The sequence below is a fragment of the Bombina bombina genome, chromosome 7 (assembly GCF_027579735.1).
Source record: "Bombina bombina isolate aBomBom1 chromosome 7, aBomBom1.pri, whole genome shotgun sequence".
Taxonomy (NCBI): domain Eukaryota; kingdom Metazoa; phylum Chordata; class Amphibia; order Anura; family Bombinatoridae; genus Bombina; species Bombina bombina.
Genome location: NC_069505.1, coordinates 38,965,012 through 38,980,602, shown reverse-complemented (window position 1 = coordinate 38,980,602; position 15,591 = coordinate 38,965,012). Strand labels below are relative to the sequence as shown.

The following is a 15,591-nucleotide window of genomic DNA, read 5'->3' as shown; positions in this document are numbered from 1 at the left end:
CTAACACCGCCGACCCCTATATTATATTTATTAACCCCTAATCTGCCGCCCTCAACGTCGCCTCCACCTGCCTACACTTATTAACCCCTAATCTGCCGAGCGGACCGCACCGCTATTATAATAAATTTATTAACCCCTAATCCGCCTCACTAATCCTATAATAAATAGTATTAACCCCTAATCTGCCCTCCCTAACATCGCCGACACCTAACTTCAAACATTAACCCCTAATCTGCCGACCGGAGCTCACCGCTATTCTAATAAATGTATTAACCCCTAAAGCTAAGTCTAACCCTAACACTAACACCCCCCTAAATTAAATATAATTTTAATCTAACGAAATTAATTAACTCTTATTAAATAAATTATTCCTATTTAAAGCTAAATACTTACCTGTAAAATAAATCCTAATATAGCTACAATATAAATTATAATTACATTGTAGCTATTTTAGGATTAATATTTATTTTACAGGCAACTTTGTAATTATTTTAACCAGGTACAATAGCTATTAAATAGTTAAGAACTATTTAATAGTTACCTAGTTAAAATAATTACAAAATTACCTGTAAAATAAATCCTAACCTAAGTTACAATTAAACCTAACACTATACTATCATTAAATTAATTAAATAAAATACCTACAATTACCTACAATTAAACCTAACACTACACTATCAATACATTAATTAAATACAATATGTACAAATAACTACAATGAAATAAACTAACTAAAGTACAAAAAATAAAAAAGAACTAAGTTACAAAAATAAAAAAATATTTACAAATATAAGAAAAATATTACAACAATTTTAAACTAATTACACCTACTCTAAGCCCCCTAATAAAATAACAAAGACCCCCAAAATAAAAAATGCCCTACCCTATTCTAAATTACTAAAGCTCTTTTACCTTACCAGCCCTGAACAGGGCCCTTTGCGGGGCATGCCCCAAAAAGTTCAGTTCTTTTTCCTGTAAAAAAAAACATACAATACCCCCCCCAACATTACAACCCACCACCCACATACCCCTAATCTAACCCAAACCCCCCTTAAATAAACCTAACACTAAGCCCCTGAAGATCATCCTACCTTGTCTTCACCTCACCAGGTATCACCGATCCGTCCTGGCTCCAAAATCTTCATCCAACCCAAGCGGGGCTAGACATCCATCATCCGGTGGCTGAAGAGGTCCAGAAGAGGCTCCAAAGTCTTCATCCTATCCGGGAAGAAGAGTAGATCCGGACCGGCAACCATCATCTTCCAAGCGGCATCTTCTATCTTCATCCGATGAGGACCGGCTCCATCCTGAAGACCTCCGACGCGGACCCATCTTCATCCGGTGACGTCCAACTGAAGAATGACGGTTCCTTTAAGGGACGTCATCCAAGATGGCGTCCCTCGAATTACGATTGGCTGATAGGATTCTATCAGCCAATCGGAATTAAGGTAGGAATATTCTGATTGGCTGATGGAATCAGCCAATCAGAATCAAGTTCAACCCGATTGGCTGATCCAATCAGCCAATCAGATTGAGCTCGCATTCTATTGGCTGATCGGAACAGCCAATAGAATGCGAGCTCAATCTGATTGGCTAACTTAGGTTAGGATTTATTTTACAGGTAATTTTGTAATTATTTTAACTAGGTAACTATTAAATAGTTCTTAACTATTTAATAGCTATTGTACCTGGTTAAAATAATTACAAAGTTGCCTGTAAAATAAATATTAATCCTAAAATAGCTATAATATAATTATAATTTATATTGTAGCTATATTAGGATTTATTTTACAGGTAAGTATTTAGCTTTAAATAGGAATAATTTATTTAATAAGAGTTAATTAATTTCGTTAGATTAAAATTATATTTAATTTAGGGGGGTGTTAGTGTTAGGGTTAGACTTAGCTTTAGGGGTTAATACATTTATTAGAATAGCGGTGAGCTCCGGTCGGCAGATTAGGGGTTAATAATTGAAGTTAGGTGTCGGCGATGTTAGGGAGGGCAGATTAGGGGCTAATACTATTTATTATAGGATTAGTGAGGCGGATTAGGGGTTAATAACTTTATTATAATAGCGGTGCGGTCCGCTCGGCAGATTAGGGGTTAATAAGTGTAGGCAGGTGGAGGCAATGTTGTGGGGAGCAGATTAGGGGTTAATAAATATAATATAGGGGTCGGCGGTGTTAGGGACAGCAGATTAAGGGTACATAAGGATAACGTAGGTGGCGGCGCTTTGCAGTCGGCAGATTAGGGGTTAATTATTGTAGGTAGCTGGCGGCGACGTTGTGGGGGGCAGATTAGGGGTTAATAAATATAACATAGGGGTCGGCGGTGTTAGGGGCAGCAGATTAAGGGTACATAGGGATAATGTAAGTAGCGGCGGTTTACGGAGCGGCAGATTAGGGGTTAATAATAATATGCAGGGGTCAGCGATAGCGGGGGCGGCAGAATAGGGGTTAATAAGTGTAAGGTTAGGGGTCTTTAGACTCGGGGTACATGTTAGGGTGTTAGGTGCAGACGTAGGAAGTGTTTACGCATAGCAAACAATGGGGCTGCGTTAGGAGCTGAACGTGGCTTTTTTGCAGGTGTTAGGTTTTTTTTCAGCTCAAACAGCCCCATTGTTTTCTATGGGGGAATCATGCACAAGCACGTTTTTGAGGCTGGCCGCTTGCGTAAGCAACTCTGGTATCGAGAGTTGAAGCTGCGTTAAAAATGCTCTACGCTCCTTTTTTGGAGCCTAACGCAGCCTTTATGTGGACTCTCAATACCAGAGTTATTTTTATGGTGCGGCCAGAAAAAAGCCGGCGTTAGCTACGCGGGTCCTTACCGACAAAACTCTAAATCTAGCAGTAAATAAATTAAATACAATTAAATAAAGGTATCTAAAGTACAACCCCCCCCCACTAAATTACAGAAAATAATAAACAAATTACAAGATTTTTAAACTAATTACACCTAATCTAATCCCCCTAACAAAATAAAAAAAGCCCCCCCAAAATAAATAAAAGCCCCCCCAAAATAAAAAAGCCCTACCCTTCACTAAATTACAAATAGCCCTTAAAAGGGCCTTTTGCGGGGCATTGAAAAAATTACAATTCCCCCCCCAACATTAAAACCCACCAACCACACAACCAACCCTACTCTAAAGATCACCTTACCGGGAGACGTCTTCACCTAACCGGGCCGAAGTCCTCAACGAAGCCAGGAGAAGTCTTCATCCAAGCCGGGCGAAGTGGTCCTCCAGATGGGCAGAAGTCTTCATCCAGACGGCATCTTCTATCTTCATCCATCCGGCGCGGAGCATCCTCTTCTTTCCACAGCTAAACACAGAATGAAGGTTCCTTTAAATGACGTCATCCAAGATGGCGTCCCTTCAATTCCGATTGGCTGATAGAATTCTATCAGTCAATCGGAAATAAGGTAGAAAAATCCTATTGGCTGATGCGATCAGCCAATAGGATTGAACTGGCATTCTATTGGCTGATTGGAACAGCCAATAGAATGCCAGCTCAATCCTATTGGCTGATTGCATCAGCCAATAGGATTTTTTCTACCTTAATTCCGATTGGCTGATAGAATTCTATCACCCAATCGGAAATGAAGGGACGCCATCTTGGATGACGTCATTTAAAGAAACCTTCATTCTGTGTTTAGCCGTCGTTTGAAGAAGATGCTCCACGTCGGATGTCTTTAAGATGGACCTGCTCCGCGCCAGATGGATAAAGATAGAAGATGTCGTCTGGATGAAGACTTCTGCCCGTCTGGAGGACCACTTTGCCCGGCTTGGATGAAGACTTCTCCCAGCTTCGTTGAGGACTTCGGCCCGGTTGGGTGAAGACGTCTCCCGATAAGGTAATCTTCAGGGGGTTAGTGTTAGGTTTTTTTAAGGGGGTATTGGGTGGGTTTTAGAGTAGGGTTGGTTGTGTGATTGGTGTGTTTTAATGTTGGGGGGGGAATTGTAAAAAAAATTTCAGGTAAAAGAGCTGATTACTTTGGGGCAATGCCCCGCAAAAGGCCCTTTTAAGGGCTATTTGTAATTTAGTGTAGGGTAGGGCTTTTTTATTATTATCTTGTAATTTCTTTATTATTTTCTGTAATTTAGTGGGGGGGGGTTTTGTACTTTAGATAATTTTATTTAATTGTAATTAATTGTATTTAATTTAGGTAATTAATTTAATTATAGTGTAGTGTTAGGTGTAATTGTAACTTAGGTTAGGTTTTATTTTACAGGTAAATTTGTCTTTATTTTAACTAGGTAGTTATTAAATAGTTGATAACTATTTAATAACTATTGTACCTAGTTAAAATAAATACAAAGTTGCCTGTAAAATAAAAATAAACCCTAAGATAGCTACAATGTAACTATTAGTTATATTGTAGCTAGCTTAGGGTTTATTTTATAGGTAAGTATTTAGTTTTAAATAGGAATAATTTAGTTAATTGTAGTAATTTTATTTAGATTTATTTAAATTATATTTAAGTTAGGGGGTGTTAGGGTTAGAGTTAGGGTTAGACTTAGGTTTAGGGGTTAATAACTTTATTATAGTGGCTGCGAAGTTGGGGGCAGCAGATTAGGGGTTAATAAATGTAGGTAGGTAGTGGCGATGTTAGGGCCGGCAGATTAGGGGTTAATAATATTTAAATAGTGTTTGCGATGCGGGAGTGCGGCGGTTTAAGGGTTAATATATTTATTATAGTGGCGGCGATGTCCGGTTTGGCAGATTAGGGGTTAAAATATTTATTTTAGTGTTTGCGATGTGGGGGGGGCCTCAGTTTAGGGGTTAATAGGTAGTTTATGGGTGTTAGTGTACTTTTTAGCACTTTAGTTAAGAGTTTTATGCTACTGACTTTTAAATGCGGTACCAGGCTTGATAGGAGAGAGTTTACTGCTCACTTTTGGTCAGACTCGTAATATCGGCGCTATGCAAGTCCATTGAAAATATAGGATACACAATTGACGTAAGTGTATTTGCGGTATTTCCAAGTCTGGCCAAAAAAGTGAGCGGTACACCTGTACCTGCAGGACTCGTAATACCAGCGGGCGTTAAAAAGCAGCGTTAGGACCTCTTAACGCTGCTTTTTAAGGCTAACGCACAACTCGTAATCTAGGCCATAATTTTCTAATTCTTGAGAGCAATATTGTTAAATAGCCACGATCATGTTTGTGCGACTTGTGGGTGTTAGGTATTTTTTCAACTTTTTCAGCTCCATTGAAGTCTATAGGGGGAATGCGATTTTGCATTTGCAATTTTCAAAGTCTATTCTTTATCAGGACGTTATGAACATGAGAGAGCAAACGTTTTACTTTTTTTTGTTTTAATAGTCTTTTATTGAGCTTTAGCATTAAAGGATTACTGTTTTTTACTTTTTTCGTTACTCAATAGTCCCATATTTTGTATAATTATCATCTATTAAAAGCTACTAAACTATATTTTGTATAAAACGAAGCTTACAAACCTTATATTTTAACTAAATATTACCCGGCCATGGCGTCACCTTTCCCAGCCCATCGTTTTCGGCATAGTGTGTATATGAAATTATTGACCAATAACATTTCGCTCCTATGCATATCATTACCAGCATAACCCTTCCTAATAAGCCTGCGCGTCAATTCAGCTAAATCGCGCATGCGCATTTGTAATTGTAGAAGCCGAAGTTACCCACATCTCTGTTAGTTTTACGCTTGCGCATTGGAGGGAAAATCTATTGAATCGGTTATCCAGACTTTCTACGTATTAGATAAAATTGACACGTCTTATATCTAGCTAAATATTGTACGGCTGTTTACAATTAAAAAGAACTAAAGCAGTAACTTTTTTTTTCAGTTTATATGTAATCAAGAGTTTAGTTTTTGCATTTATTTCTTTTTATTATATCTTAATAAATGTAAGAATAGTACTTTATATTATGAGGGGTACTTATCAAGCCGTCTACTTTACCTGCCTTCGCCGGTCCAATACGCCCGCCTAAGCTCGCCTACCATCGCCGCCGCGGACCTGAATACGTTCGCCAAAGTTATCAAAAAAGCTGTCAAAAAGCTGCGCACCAAATACGGGGAGATGAGCAGCGGACTGTGAAAGTTATAACTCATCCGATCTCGCTGCTCTTCGGCTTTTTGACAGCTTTATTGATAAGCTGTCACTAAGCACCCACACTATACTACACTGTTCTACCCCCTATACCGGCGCCACCGGAGCCCCCCGCAACTAAATAAAGTTACTAACCCCTAAACTGCCGCTCCTAGACCCCGCCGCAACTCTTATACATGTATTAACCCCTAAACCGCCGCTCCCGGAGCCCACCGCCACCTACATTATACCTAGTAACCCCTATCCTGCCCCCCTATACCGCCGCCACCTATAATAAAGTTATTAACCCCTATCCTGCCGATCCCGGACCCCGTTGCAACTAAATAAATAGTTTAACCCCTAAACCGCCACTCCCGGACCCCGCCGCAACCTATATTAAACTTATTAACCCCCTAATCTGCCCCCCCTACACCGTCGCCACCTATAATAAATTTATTAACCCCTATCCTGCCCCCCCCCTACACCGCCACCACTGTAATAAAATGATTAACCCCTAAACCTAAGTCTAACACTAACCCTAACACCCCTCTAACTTAAATATTAATTAAATACATCTAAATAAATGTAACTCTTATTAACTAAATCAATCCTATTTAAAACTAAATACTTACCTTTAAAATAAACTCTAATATAGCTACAATATAAATAATAATTATATTGTAGCTATCTTAGGATTTATATTTATTTTACAGGCAGCTTTCAATTTATTTTAACTAGGTACAATAGCTATTAAATAGTTATTAACTATTTAATAGCTACCTAGTTAAAATAAAGAGAAATTTACCTGTAAAATAAATCCTAACCTAAGTTACAATTACACCTAACACTACACTATACTTTAATAAATGAATCCTATTTAAAACTAAATACTTACCTGTAAAATAAACCCTAAGATAGCTACAATATAATTAATAATTACATTGTAGCTATCTTAGGATTTATATTTATTTTACATGTAACTTTGTATTTATTTTAGCTAGTTAGAATAGTTATTAAATAGTTATTAACTATTTAATAACTACCTAGCTAAAAGAAATACAAAATTACCTGTAAAATAAATCCTAACCTAAGTTACAATTAAACCTAATACTACACTATCATTAAATTAATTAAATTAATTACCTACAAATAACTACAATTAAATTCAATTAAATAAACTAACTAAAGTACAAAAAATAAAAAAATCTAAGTTACAAAAAATAAAAAAATAAGTTACAAACATTTAACAAATATTACAACAATTTTAAGCTACTTACACCTAATCTAAGCCCCCTAAAAAAATAACAAAGCCCCCCAAAATAAAAAAATGCACTACCCTATTCTACATTAAAAAAGTTCAAAGCTCTTTTACCTTACCAGCCCTTAAAAGGGCCTTTTGCGGGGCATGGCCCAAAGAAAACTGCTCTTTTGCCTGTAAAAGAAAAAAAATACAACCCCCCCAACATTAAAACCCACCACCCACATACCCCTAATCTAACCCAAACCCCCTTAAATAAACCTAACACTACCCCCCTGAAGATCATCCTACCTTGAGTTGTCACTCAGCCGAGCCACCGATGGAACCGAAGAGGAGATCCGGAGCGGCAGAAGTGATCCTCCAAGGGGCGCTGAAGAAATCTTCCATCCGATGAAGTCATCATCCAGGCGGCGCTGAAGAAATCTTCCATCCGATAGAAGTCTTCATCCAGGCGGCGTCTTCAATCTTCATCCATCCTGAGCGGAGCGGAGCCATCTTCAGAGGAGCCTATGCGGATCCATCCTCTTCTTCCCGACGACTAACGACGGATTGAACTTGAATCTGATTGGCTGATTCAGTCAGCCAATCAGATTTTTCTACCTTAATTCCGATTGGCTGATAGAATCCTATCAGCCAATCGGAATTCGAGTGACGCCATCTTGGATGACGTCACTTAAAGGTACCGTCATTCGTCGTTAGTCGTCGGGAAGAAGAGGATGGATCCGCGTAGGCTCCTCTGAAGAAGAAGAGGATGGATCCGCGTAGGCTCCTCTGAAGATTGCTCTGCTCCGCTCCGGATGGATGAAGATTGAAGACGCCGCCTGGATGAAGACTTCTATCGGATGGAAGATTTCTTCAGTGTCCCTTGGATGATGACTTCTGCCGCTCCGGATCTCCGCTTCGGTTCCATCGGTGGTGGGCTGGCTGAACACGACTCAAGGTAGGATGATCTTCAGGGGGGTAGTGTTAGGTTTATTTAAGGGGGTTTGGGTTAGATTAGGGGTATGTGGGTGGTGGGTTTTAATGTTGGGGGGGTTGTATTTTTCTTTTACAGGCAAAAGAGCAGTTTTCTTTGGGGCATGCCCCGCAAAAGGCCCTTTTAAGGGCTGGTAAGGTAAAAGAGCTTTGAACTTTTTTAATGTAGAATAGGGTAGGGCATTTTTTTATTTTGGGGGGCTTTGTTATTTTATTAGGGGGCTTAGATTAGGTGTAAGTAGCTTAAAATTGTTGTAATATTTGTTAAATGTTTGTAACTTATTTTTTTATTTTTTGTAACAGCTTTTTTTATTTTTTGTACTTTAGTTAGTTTATTTTATTTAATTTAATTGTAGTTATTTGTAGGTAATTAATTTAATTAATTTAATGATAGTGTAGTGTTAGGTTTAACTGTAACTTAGGTTAGGATTTATTTTACAGGTAATTTTGTATTTCTTTTAGCCAGGTAGTTATTAAATAGTTAATAACTATTTAATAACTATTCTAACTAGCTAAAATAAATACAAAGTTACATGTAAAATAAATATAAATCCTAAGATAGCTACAATGTAATTATTAATTACATTGTAGCTATCGTAGGGTTTATTTTACAGGTAAGTATTTAGTTTTAAATAGGATTCATTTATTAAAGTATAGTGTAGTGTTAGGTGTAATTGTAACTTAGGTTAGGATTTATTTTACAGGTAAATTTCTCTTTATTTTAGCTAGGTAGCTATTAAATAGTTAATAACTATTTAATAGCTATTGTACCTAGTTAAAATAAATTGAAATTTGCCTGTAAAATAAAAATAAATCCTAAGATAGCTACAATATAATTATTATTTATATTGTAGCTATATTAGGGTTTATTTTAAAGGTAAGTATTTAGTTTTAAATAGGATTCATTTAGTTAATAAGAGTTACATTTATTTAGATGTATTTAATTAATATTTAAGTTAGGGGGGTGTTAGGGTTAGTGTTAGACTTAGGTTTAGGGGTTAATCATTTTATTACAGTGGCGGCGGTGTAGGGGGGGCAGGATAGGGGATAATAAATTTATTATAGGTGGCGACGGTGTAGGGGGGGACAGATTAGGGGTTAATATGTATAATGTAGCTTGCGGTGGGCTCCGGGAGCGGCGGTATAGGGGGGGGCAGGATAGGGGTCACTAGGTATAATGTAGGTGGCGGCGGGGTCTGGGAGCGGCGGTTTAGGGGTTAATACATATATTATAGTTGCGGCGGGACCGGGAGCGGCGGTTTAGGGGTTAACATATTTATTATAGTGGCGGTGGGCTCCGGGAGCGGTGGTTTAGGGGGTAATACATTTATTTAGTTGCGGCGGTGTAGGGGGGGCAGATTATGGGTGTTTAGACTCGGGGTACATGTTAGGGTGTTAGGTGTAGACATTTCCCATAGGAATCAATGGGATGTCTGGCAGCAGCGAACCTGAACTTTCGCTATGGTCAGACTCCCATTGATTCCTATGGGATCCGCTGCCTCCAGGGCGGCGGATTGAAAACCAGGTACGCTGGGCCGGAAAAGTGCTGAGCGTACCTGCTAGTTTTCATTTTAAGTATAGTTTGCTCGTTTACTCTAGGGCGATTCTGGAAGCGATCGTAAGCTATCTATTTACGTGATGTGCGCAGCTCACTCGACTGCTGCTGATAGATTCTACTTGCCTTATTCTACTGCAGATGGTGACGTTTCCTGTGACGCTGCGGTAACTCGCGCATGCGCATTAGTTCAGAATAAACGCCATTTTACAACTGCAGTTGTCAGCACGGATTGGTAATCTGTAACGGCTGACATACAAGTAGGTTGGGAAACAATTAATATTTCAAAGTAAATTATTGGCCAAAGGGTACATATTTAATAAATGAAGTACATTAGAAAATAGGAGTTTTAAAACTATACTACGATTTTATTTGCATATCATTTCTGACTACAGTGTCCCTTTAAGGAAACATGTCACATGACATACATGACAACATTTTCCATGAGTTATATTGTAAAATAAATTTGTAAGATGTAAAATGGATGGTAAACTATGAACTTTTGAAACCTCTTTTTTATAGTTTATGGAGCTTCTATGGACGACTAATTAGCTGACCAGTTGTGGGCCCTTTGATATAGGAACAGGAGATGAGAAATGTTAGTCGTATCAGTGAACCTGCTGGGTCTAATGATATAATGAATATGAGATATAATTGTGGTACTAGTAGCAAGATATAGATTTATAGTAAGTTACACAATAGTATTGCAGTGGGTAAACACTGCTTGAGGTGTTAATATAAAAGTGTATGCATTGTTAATTCCTCTATCATTAGGGAGACACTCATGGACTCAAGTGAACACTAAATACACTTACAGGAAAATACATGTTAGACCTGGTCACTCTTAGATTTTAAGAATGGTATATAAAGAACTTTTAAGTGAAATAAGGGATACCAAACTATCAGATAGGAGAAGAATCTTATAAAAATGATAGAGCATAGGGTTACATAAGGGAGCACTATTGTTTTACTTATATCCAGCACTAGGCGACTATTAAATGTGTGGCTCTATAGGTAAGGGGAGAAGAGATTGAGATATGGGATATTTCCAACAAGGTGGGACATATACAGAGTATTGGCAAGATGGTGGACAACAATAGTATTTAAGGCTATTTTGATATATGTGTTACCTAGATAGGTAGGGCTTGAAGTATAGGGTACTAAACCTTCACATCATTTTCAAAATGAGTCTGTCAGATAATTTTTTGCTATTTTATGTGGTTGAATTTGATTGTTATGTTATTCTAGATGGGTATTTACATTTTGCGACAGCAGATCACCATACAATAGATATATTATCATCTAGTAACAAAAACCTGTACGGCTCCCTATCTATGCTTTAGACCCACAACGCTTGATGAAGAGACTCAGACATATATATCTCCTCTAGTAATAATATGTTTATCCCCAATAAGCATTGCTAATATAAAAAAGCATGGGTAAATCACTAATGTAAGTCTATAGATAACCATAAGCATGAACTAGCAATTTATACATTAACAGTGAGATATGACCATATAAATATATGGAGGAGTTAGTATTATTGTCCATTCAAAGTGCCTCAATTAGATGACATGTAAATATCAATTTGCAGAGCTCTATATAATATAAACATTTGCATTGTAGGAACTTGGTACCTCTTTCAAACAGTATGAGAAATAACTCCTAGTGAGTATGGTATTTCTATTGGGCTCTCTGTAAGAGATTTGTGCAGGAGGTTGTGTTAGGTTTAGGAACTAGAGCCTCTCATCAATGCTATGTAGGACATATCTAAAGGGTATATGCAATGAGAGTTACATTTATTACAGTAGGGATATAGAAGGGGCTACTGCCAAGTGTAATAGGTGAGAATCAGCTGTAAACAGTAGCTAAGTGGGAAGTGTAGAAAATCGTATAAGGATTTCAATCTATCTCACCAAAATCCACACTTCTCTAATAGTCTAAGTCTTTTTAGAAGTGTGTAAGAGGCCAGAGGGGTATATTGATTTGCATATATGCTATGTGGAATCCCTAAGTAACAGAAATCATATATGTGCTGGTCGCGCAAAAAGACAAACATAAATCAGTGGAGCTCATAAGTAACACAACTGTTATATATGGATAAGCTATAAAACAAGAAAAGTGAATAGAAAATACTGCTCTAGAGTCAGAACATGAATCCAAATTGGAGGACTTCTGTCTATCTTATTAGCGAGCACTTAGTAGTGTTGTCCGCATAGTTCTCATTTACTTGCAATGTATTTTGCCTTGAAAACGTCTCTGTGTCTAACCTATGCCAGATCGGTACAAGTCCAGCATATTGTAATATGAATCCCCCTTGTTGCCGGTATTGTTGCAGTTAGGAGTTGAGGACTCTGCAAAAGTCTCCACTGACCAAATGCTCAGGAAAAACAGGCTCTCTTCTAACTAGCCTGGGTGAATATGATCTTTGATTATCTCTGAATCTTGCCAACGGGAGTTGGCTGCATCTCCCATGCGGGATGACAGAGACGAAAAGACAGGCTTCAGTTCCTCATCTGGATAGATATTGGAAGTAGTTGGCTTGGTATTAGGCGGACATTCCACGTTTGGGACTTGCTCACCATCGGGTATTGGAGTAGTGATTGTCCTCCCGGTTTCCAGCATTACCACAGCGGAAGTGGATAAGTTGGCTAACGAATATGCCTCTGAGCCACTGTCAACACTATGCCTCATGACGTAACCTGAAGTGCATCTGGACTCTTCGGATCGGTAAGCTGGGGTCTGTATTATGTTGAGATGGTCCTCTGTTGGTTTAGTAGGATTTTGCAATAGTTGCGGTATTTGTCAGGCGCCATCTTCCTTACCGGCCCATTTGACGGTGGCTATTAGATTGTTGAATCTTTTATCCAGCTTACAATAAAGTTTTCTTAGTGGAGCATGGATAGTCATTTGAAACTCCTCCATCCTTTTGTCAAAAGTCAGCAGTAGAGTGGACCTGCTTTACCCGGCGAGGGGGGGGGGGATTTGGGATTGAAAACACAGGCCGCCGCCTTACTCCAGTAATTGTCCGTAATAGCGTTCTGAAAGGTGTATACCTCCCAAGATTAATATCTGTTGATAGGCCAGTGCTAAATAATGTGGTTCCTGTATAATAGAATATGGCATTCTTGGCAGATTCATAGATATTCAGCGGATTATCTGTGATATATCCGGAGCCTCTATTTTTACAAATAGACATGGCCGCCATCCGGACACGCCCCCGCCAAACTTTTTACTTTTAACTTGGAATCGGAGCGTGAATCTCAGAGAGCAAAAAATTACTTCTAGCAGTTTTAATGCTTGAACGTGAGTGAAAACTACTGCTCCACTTGTAATCTAGCCCATAGCTGGTATTTGTATTGGCTAATCAAGAGCTACACCATTTGTCTATATCCTGAATTTATATGACATTCTATTAACCCCTTACAAGCTAACAGGAAAAAAAATCATGCTTTTGAATGACACACATGCTCAGTTCACTTCAATCAACCAGATCTTTTGGTTTACTAAAAATATGAAAAAAATCCCTCTTTCAAATAATAAATATTGTAAACAAATTTAAAAAATGAATTAATGGAAAAATGACATGATGCAATTTATTAGTGTTTGTTATTTATGATGTGGTGGATCACACTGATTCTTGTACAAAAGTCTCCATTAAAGTCTATTGTATTTTTGTAGATAAATCACTTGACAGGGAAGGGCAAACAGAAGGGTATACAGAGCAGTGTATGTACAGGAATGCATGTTGTGTACCTGCTGATGCACTTTCCTTAGCTCCTCCTCCAGCGCTTGCACCTGCTGCTGGCTGTCTAGTAGCTCCTCCCCTTTTTCCTCCCTGCGGCAGCATAAAGAGAAGAATAAGACGTACATCAGCTATAGTGTTGTTTGTAATTACTGACAAGTTAGTATCTCTTTCCCATGAGTTGTGGTTCTCTTTTTGTCAGTCCATCTATTGCCCCCAACTCATCTGTCCCGTATGCTCCTCGCCCATTTTGTTCTGCTGAAACTCAGACATTTCCCATCTGCTATATTTCCTGTTCCACCATATCTCTCCTTGTAGTTTCACCCATGTTAGTCTCTTTTTGACCTTCCTTCTATCTCTCTCTTTCCTACATTTGTTTCTTCCCTTTGTAGCGTTTGTCTTCCTACCCCACCTCATGCTAATCTCCTTGATCTTCTTCTCATTTCTCCTTCGATCTTACTGAGTCTTTCATTTTAAATAAACTTCTGTATGTCTAATTCTGCCTTTGTTACATATTCTCTCCCCTATGTCACTCCCTAATTCCCTTGTCCTCAACATTCTTTCCCGTACACTTTTCCTCTCCCGGTCTACGTGCCATAACTTCTCTTACTGAAACTCAACATCCTCTGCTTTCTCTTTTCTGCTTCTGTTCAGTCTCTCACAGTCCCGCTGTTTCTCTCTATTTGCCTCCTGTCATCCTCTTTCTCTCTATTTGCCTCTTGTCATCCTCTTTCTCTCTATTTGTCTCCTATCATCCTCTCTCCCTCACTCTTGGTCATCTCATGAACTCTATACCAGCCCTTGTGTTTGTCTGTCGTTCCTTCATTTCAATTACTCACCTTTTTTGCCTCCCACCTATTATTTTTCTCTTTTAGGTACCAATCACTCTGATAGCCCTCTTTCCACTGCATCTCTCACTCTCTCTGCTCTCCCTATCTATCTTTAACCTCATCCTCCTAAGATTTCACAGGTAGTATCAAGGAGTGGGAGGCTGTGAGTAGAGTCCCACCAGCCACGAAACAGAATCCTGGGGGGCAGTGGGCAGAGTTGAGTATGCAGTAGACAAACCTGTGCATGATGTGGGTACAGTCTGAATGGCCAAATGAGTTCCTGGGCAGTTCCCTGTTTTACTTTATCAAGTTGGGACATTTATAGGAAAGTGGGAGGTACTTTGGGATATATTCCCTAAACCGAGGATCCCCTTGTAAAACTGTTAATAGACTCCATTTGTTCTTCTCCTGTGTACCACAACTCTCTGTATTATGCTTCCTCACTCTGCTCTGTCTCTAAAATAAGACTCACATCTAGGAGGTGTAATTAAGGCACACTTACAGCTCCTGGCGTCTTTATCTACCCTCTCTCTCTCTTCACCAGGCACACTTACAGCTCCTGGCGACTTTATCTACCCTTTCTCTCTCTCTCTCTCTCTCTCTCTCTCTCTCTCTCTCTCTCACCAGGCACACTTACAGCTCCTGTTGTCTTTATCTACCCTTTCTCTCTCTCTCTCTCTCTCTCTCTCTCTCTCTCTCTCTCTCTCTCTCTCTCACACCAGGCACACTTACAGCTCCTGGTGTCTTTATCTACCCTCTCTCTCTCTTCACCAGGCACACTTACAGCTCCTGGCGTCTTTATCTACCCTCTCTCTCTCTCTCTCTCTCTCTCTCTCTCTCTCTCTCTCTCTCTCTCTCTCTCTCTCACACCAGGCACACTTACAGCTCCTGGTGTCTTTATCTACCCTTTCTCTCTCTCTCTCACACCAGGCACACTTACAGCTCCTGGTGTCTTTATCTACCCTTTCCCTCTCTCTCACCAGGCACACTTACAGCTCCTGGTGTCTTTATCTACCCTTTCTCTCTCTCTCTCTCTCTCTCTCTCTCTCTCTCTCTCTCTCTCTCTCTCTCTCTCTCTCTCTCTCTCTCTCTCTCTCTCTCTCTCTCACCAGGCACACTTACAGCTCCTGTTGTCTTTATCTACCCTTTCTCTCTCTCTC

At 39.2% G+C, this 15,591-nt stretch overlaps 1 protein-coding gene across 1 annotated transcript in view; it reads right to left on the bottom strand.

Moving 5' to 3' along the window:
- Positions 1-15,591, bottom strand: part of CCDC88B (coiled-coil domain containing 88B) — a 217,907-nt gene that overhangs the window by 148,889 nt on the left and 53,427 nt on the right. Inside the window, exon 9 of the mRNA XM_053720050.1 lies at positions 13,613-13,694. Within this exon, the coding sequence (XP_053576025.1) occupies positions 13,613-13,694 (82 nt within the window). The remainder of the gene's footprint in view (positions 1-13,612; positions 13,695-15,591) is intronic.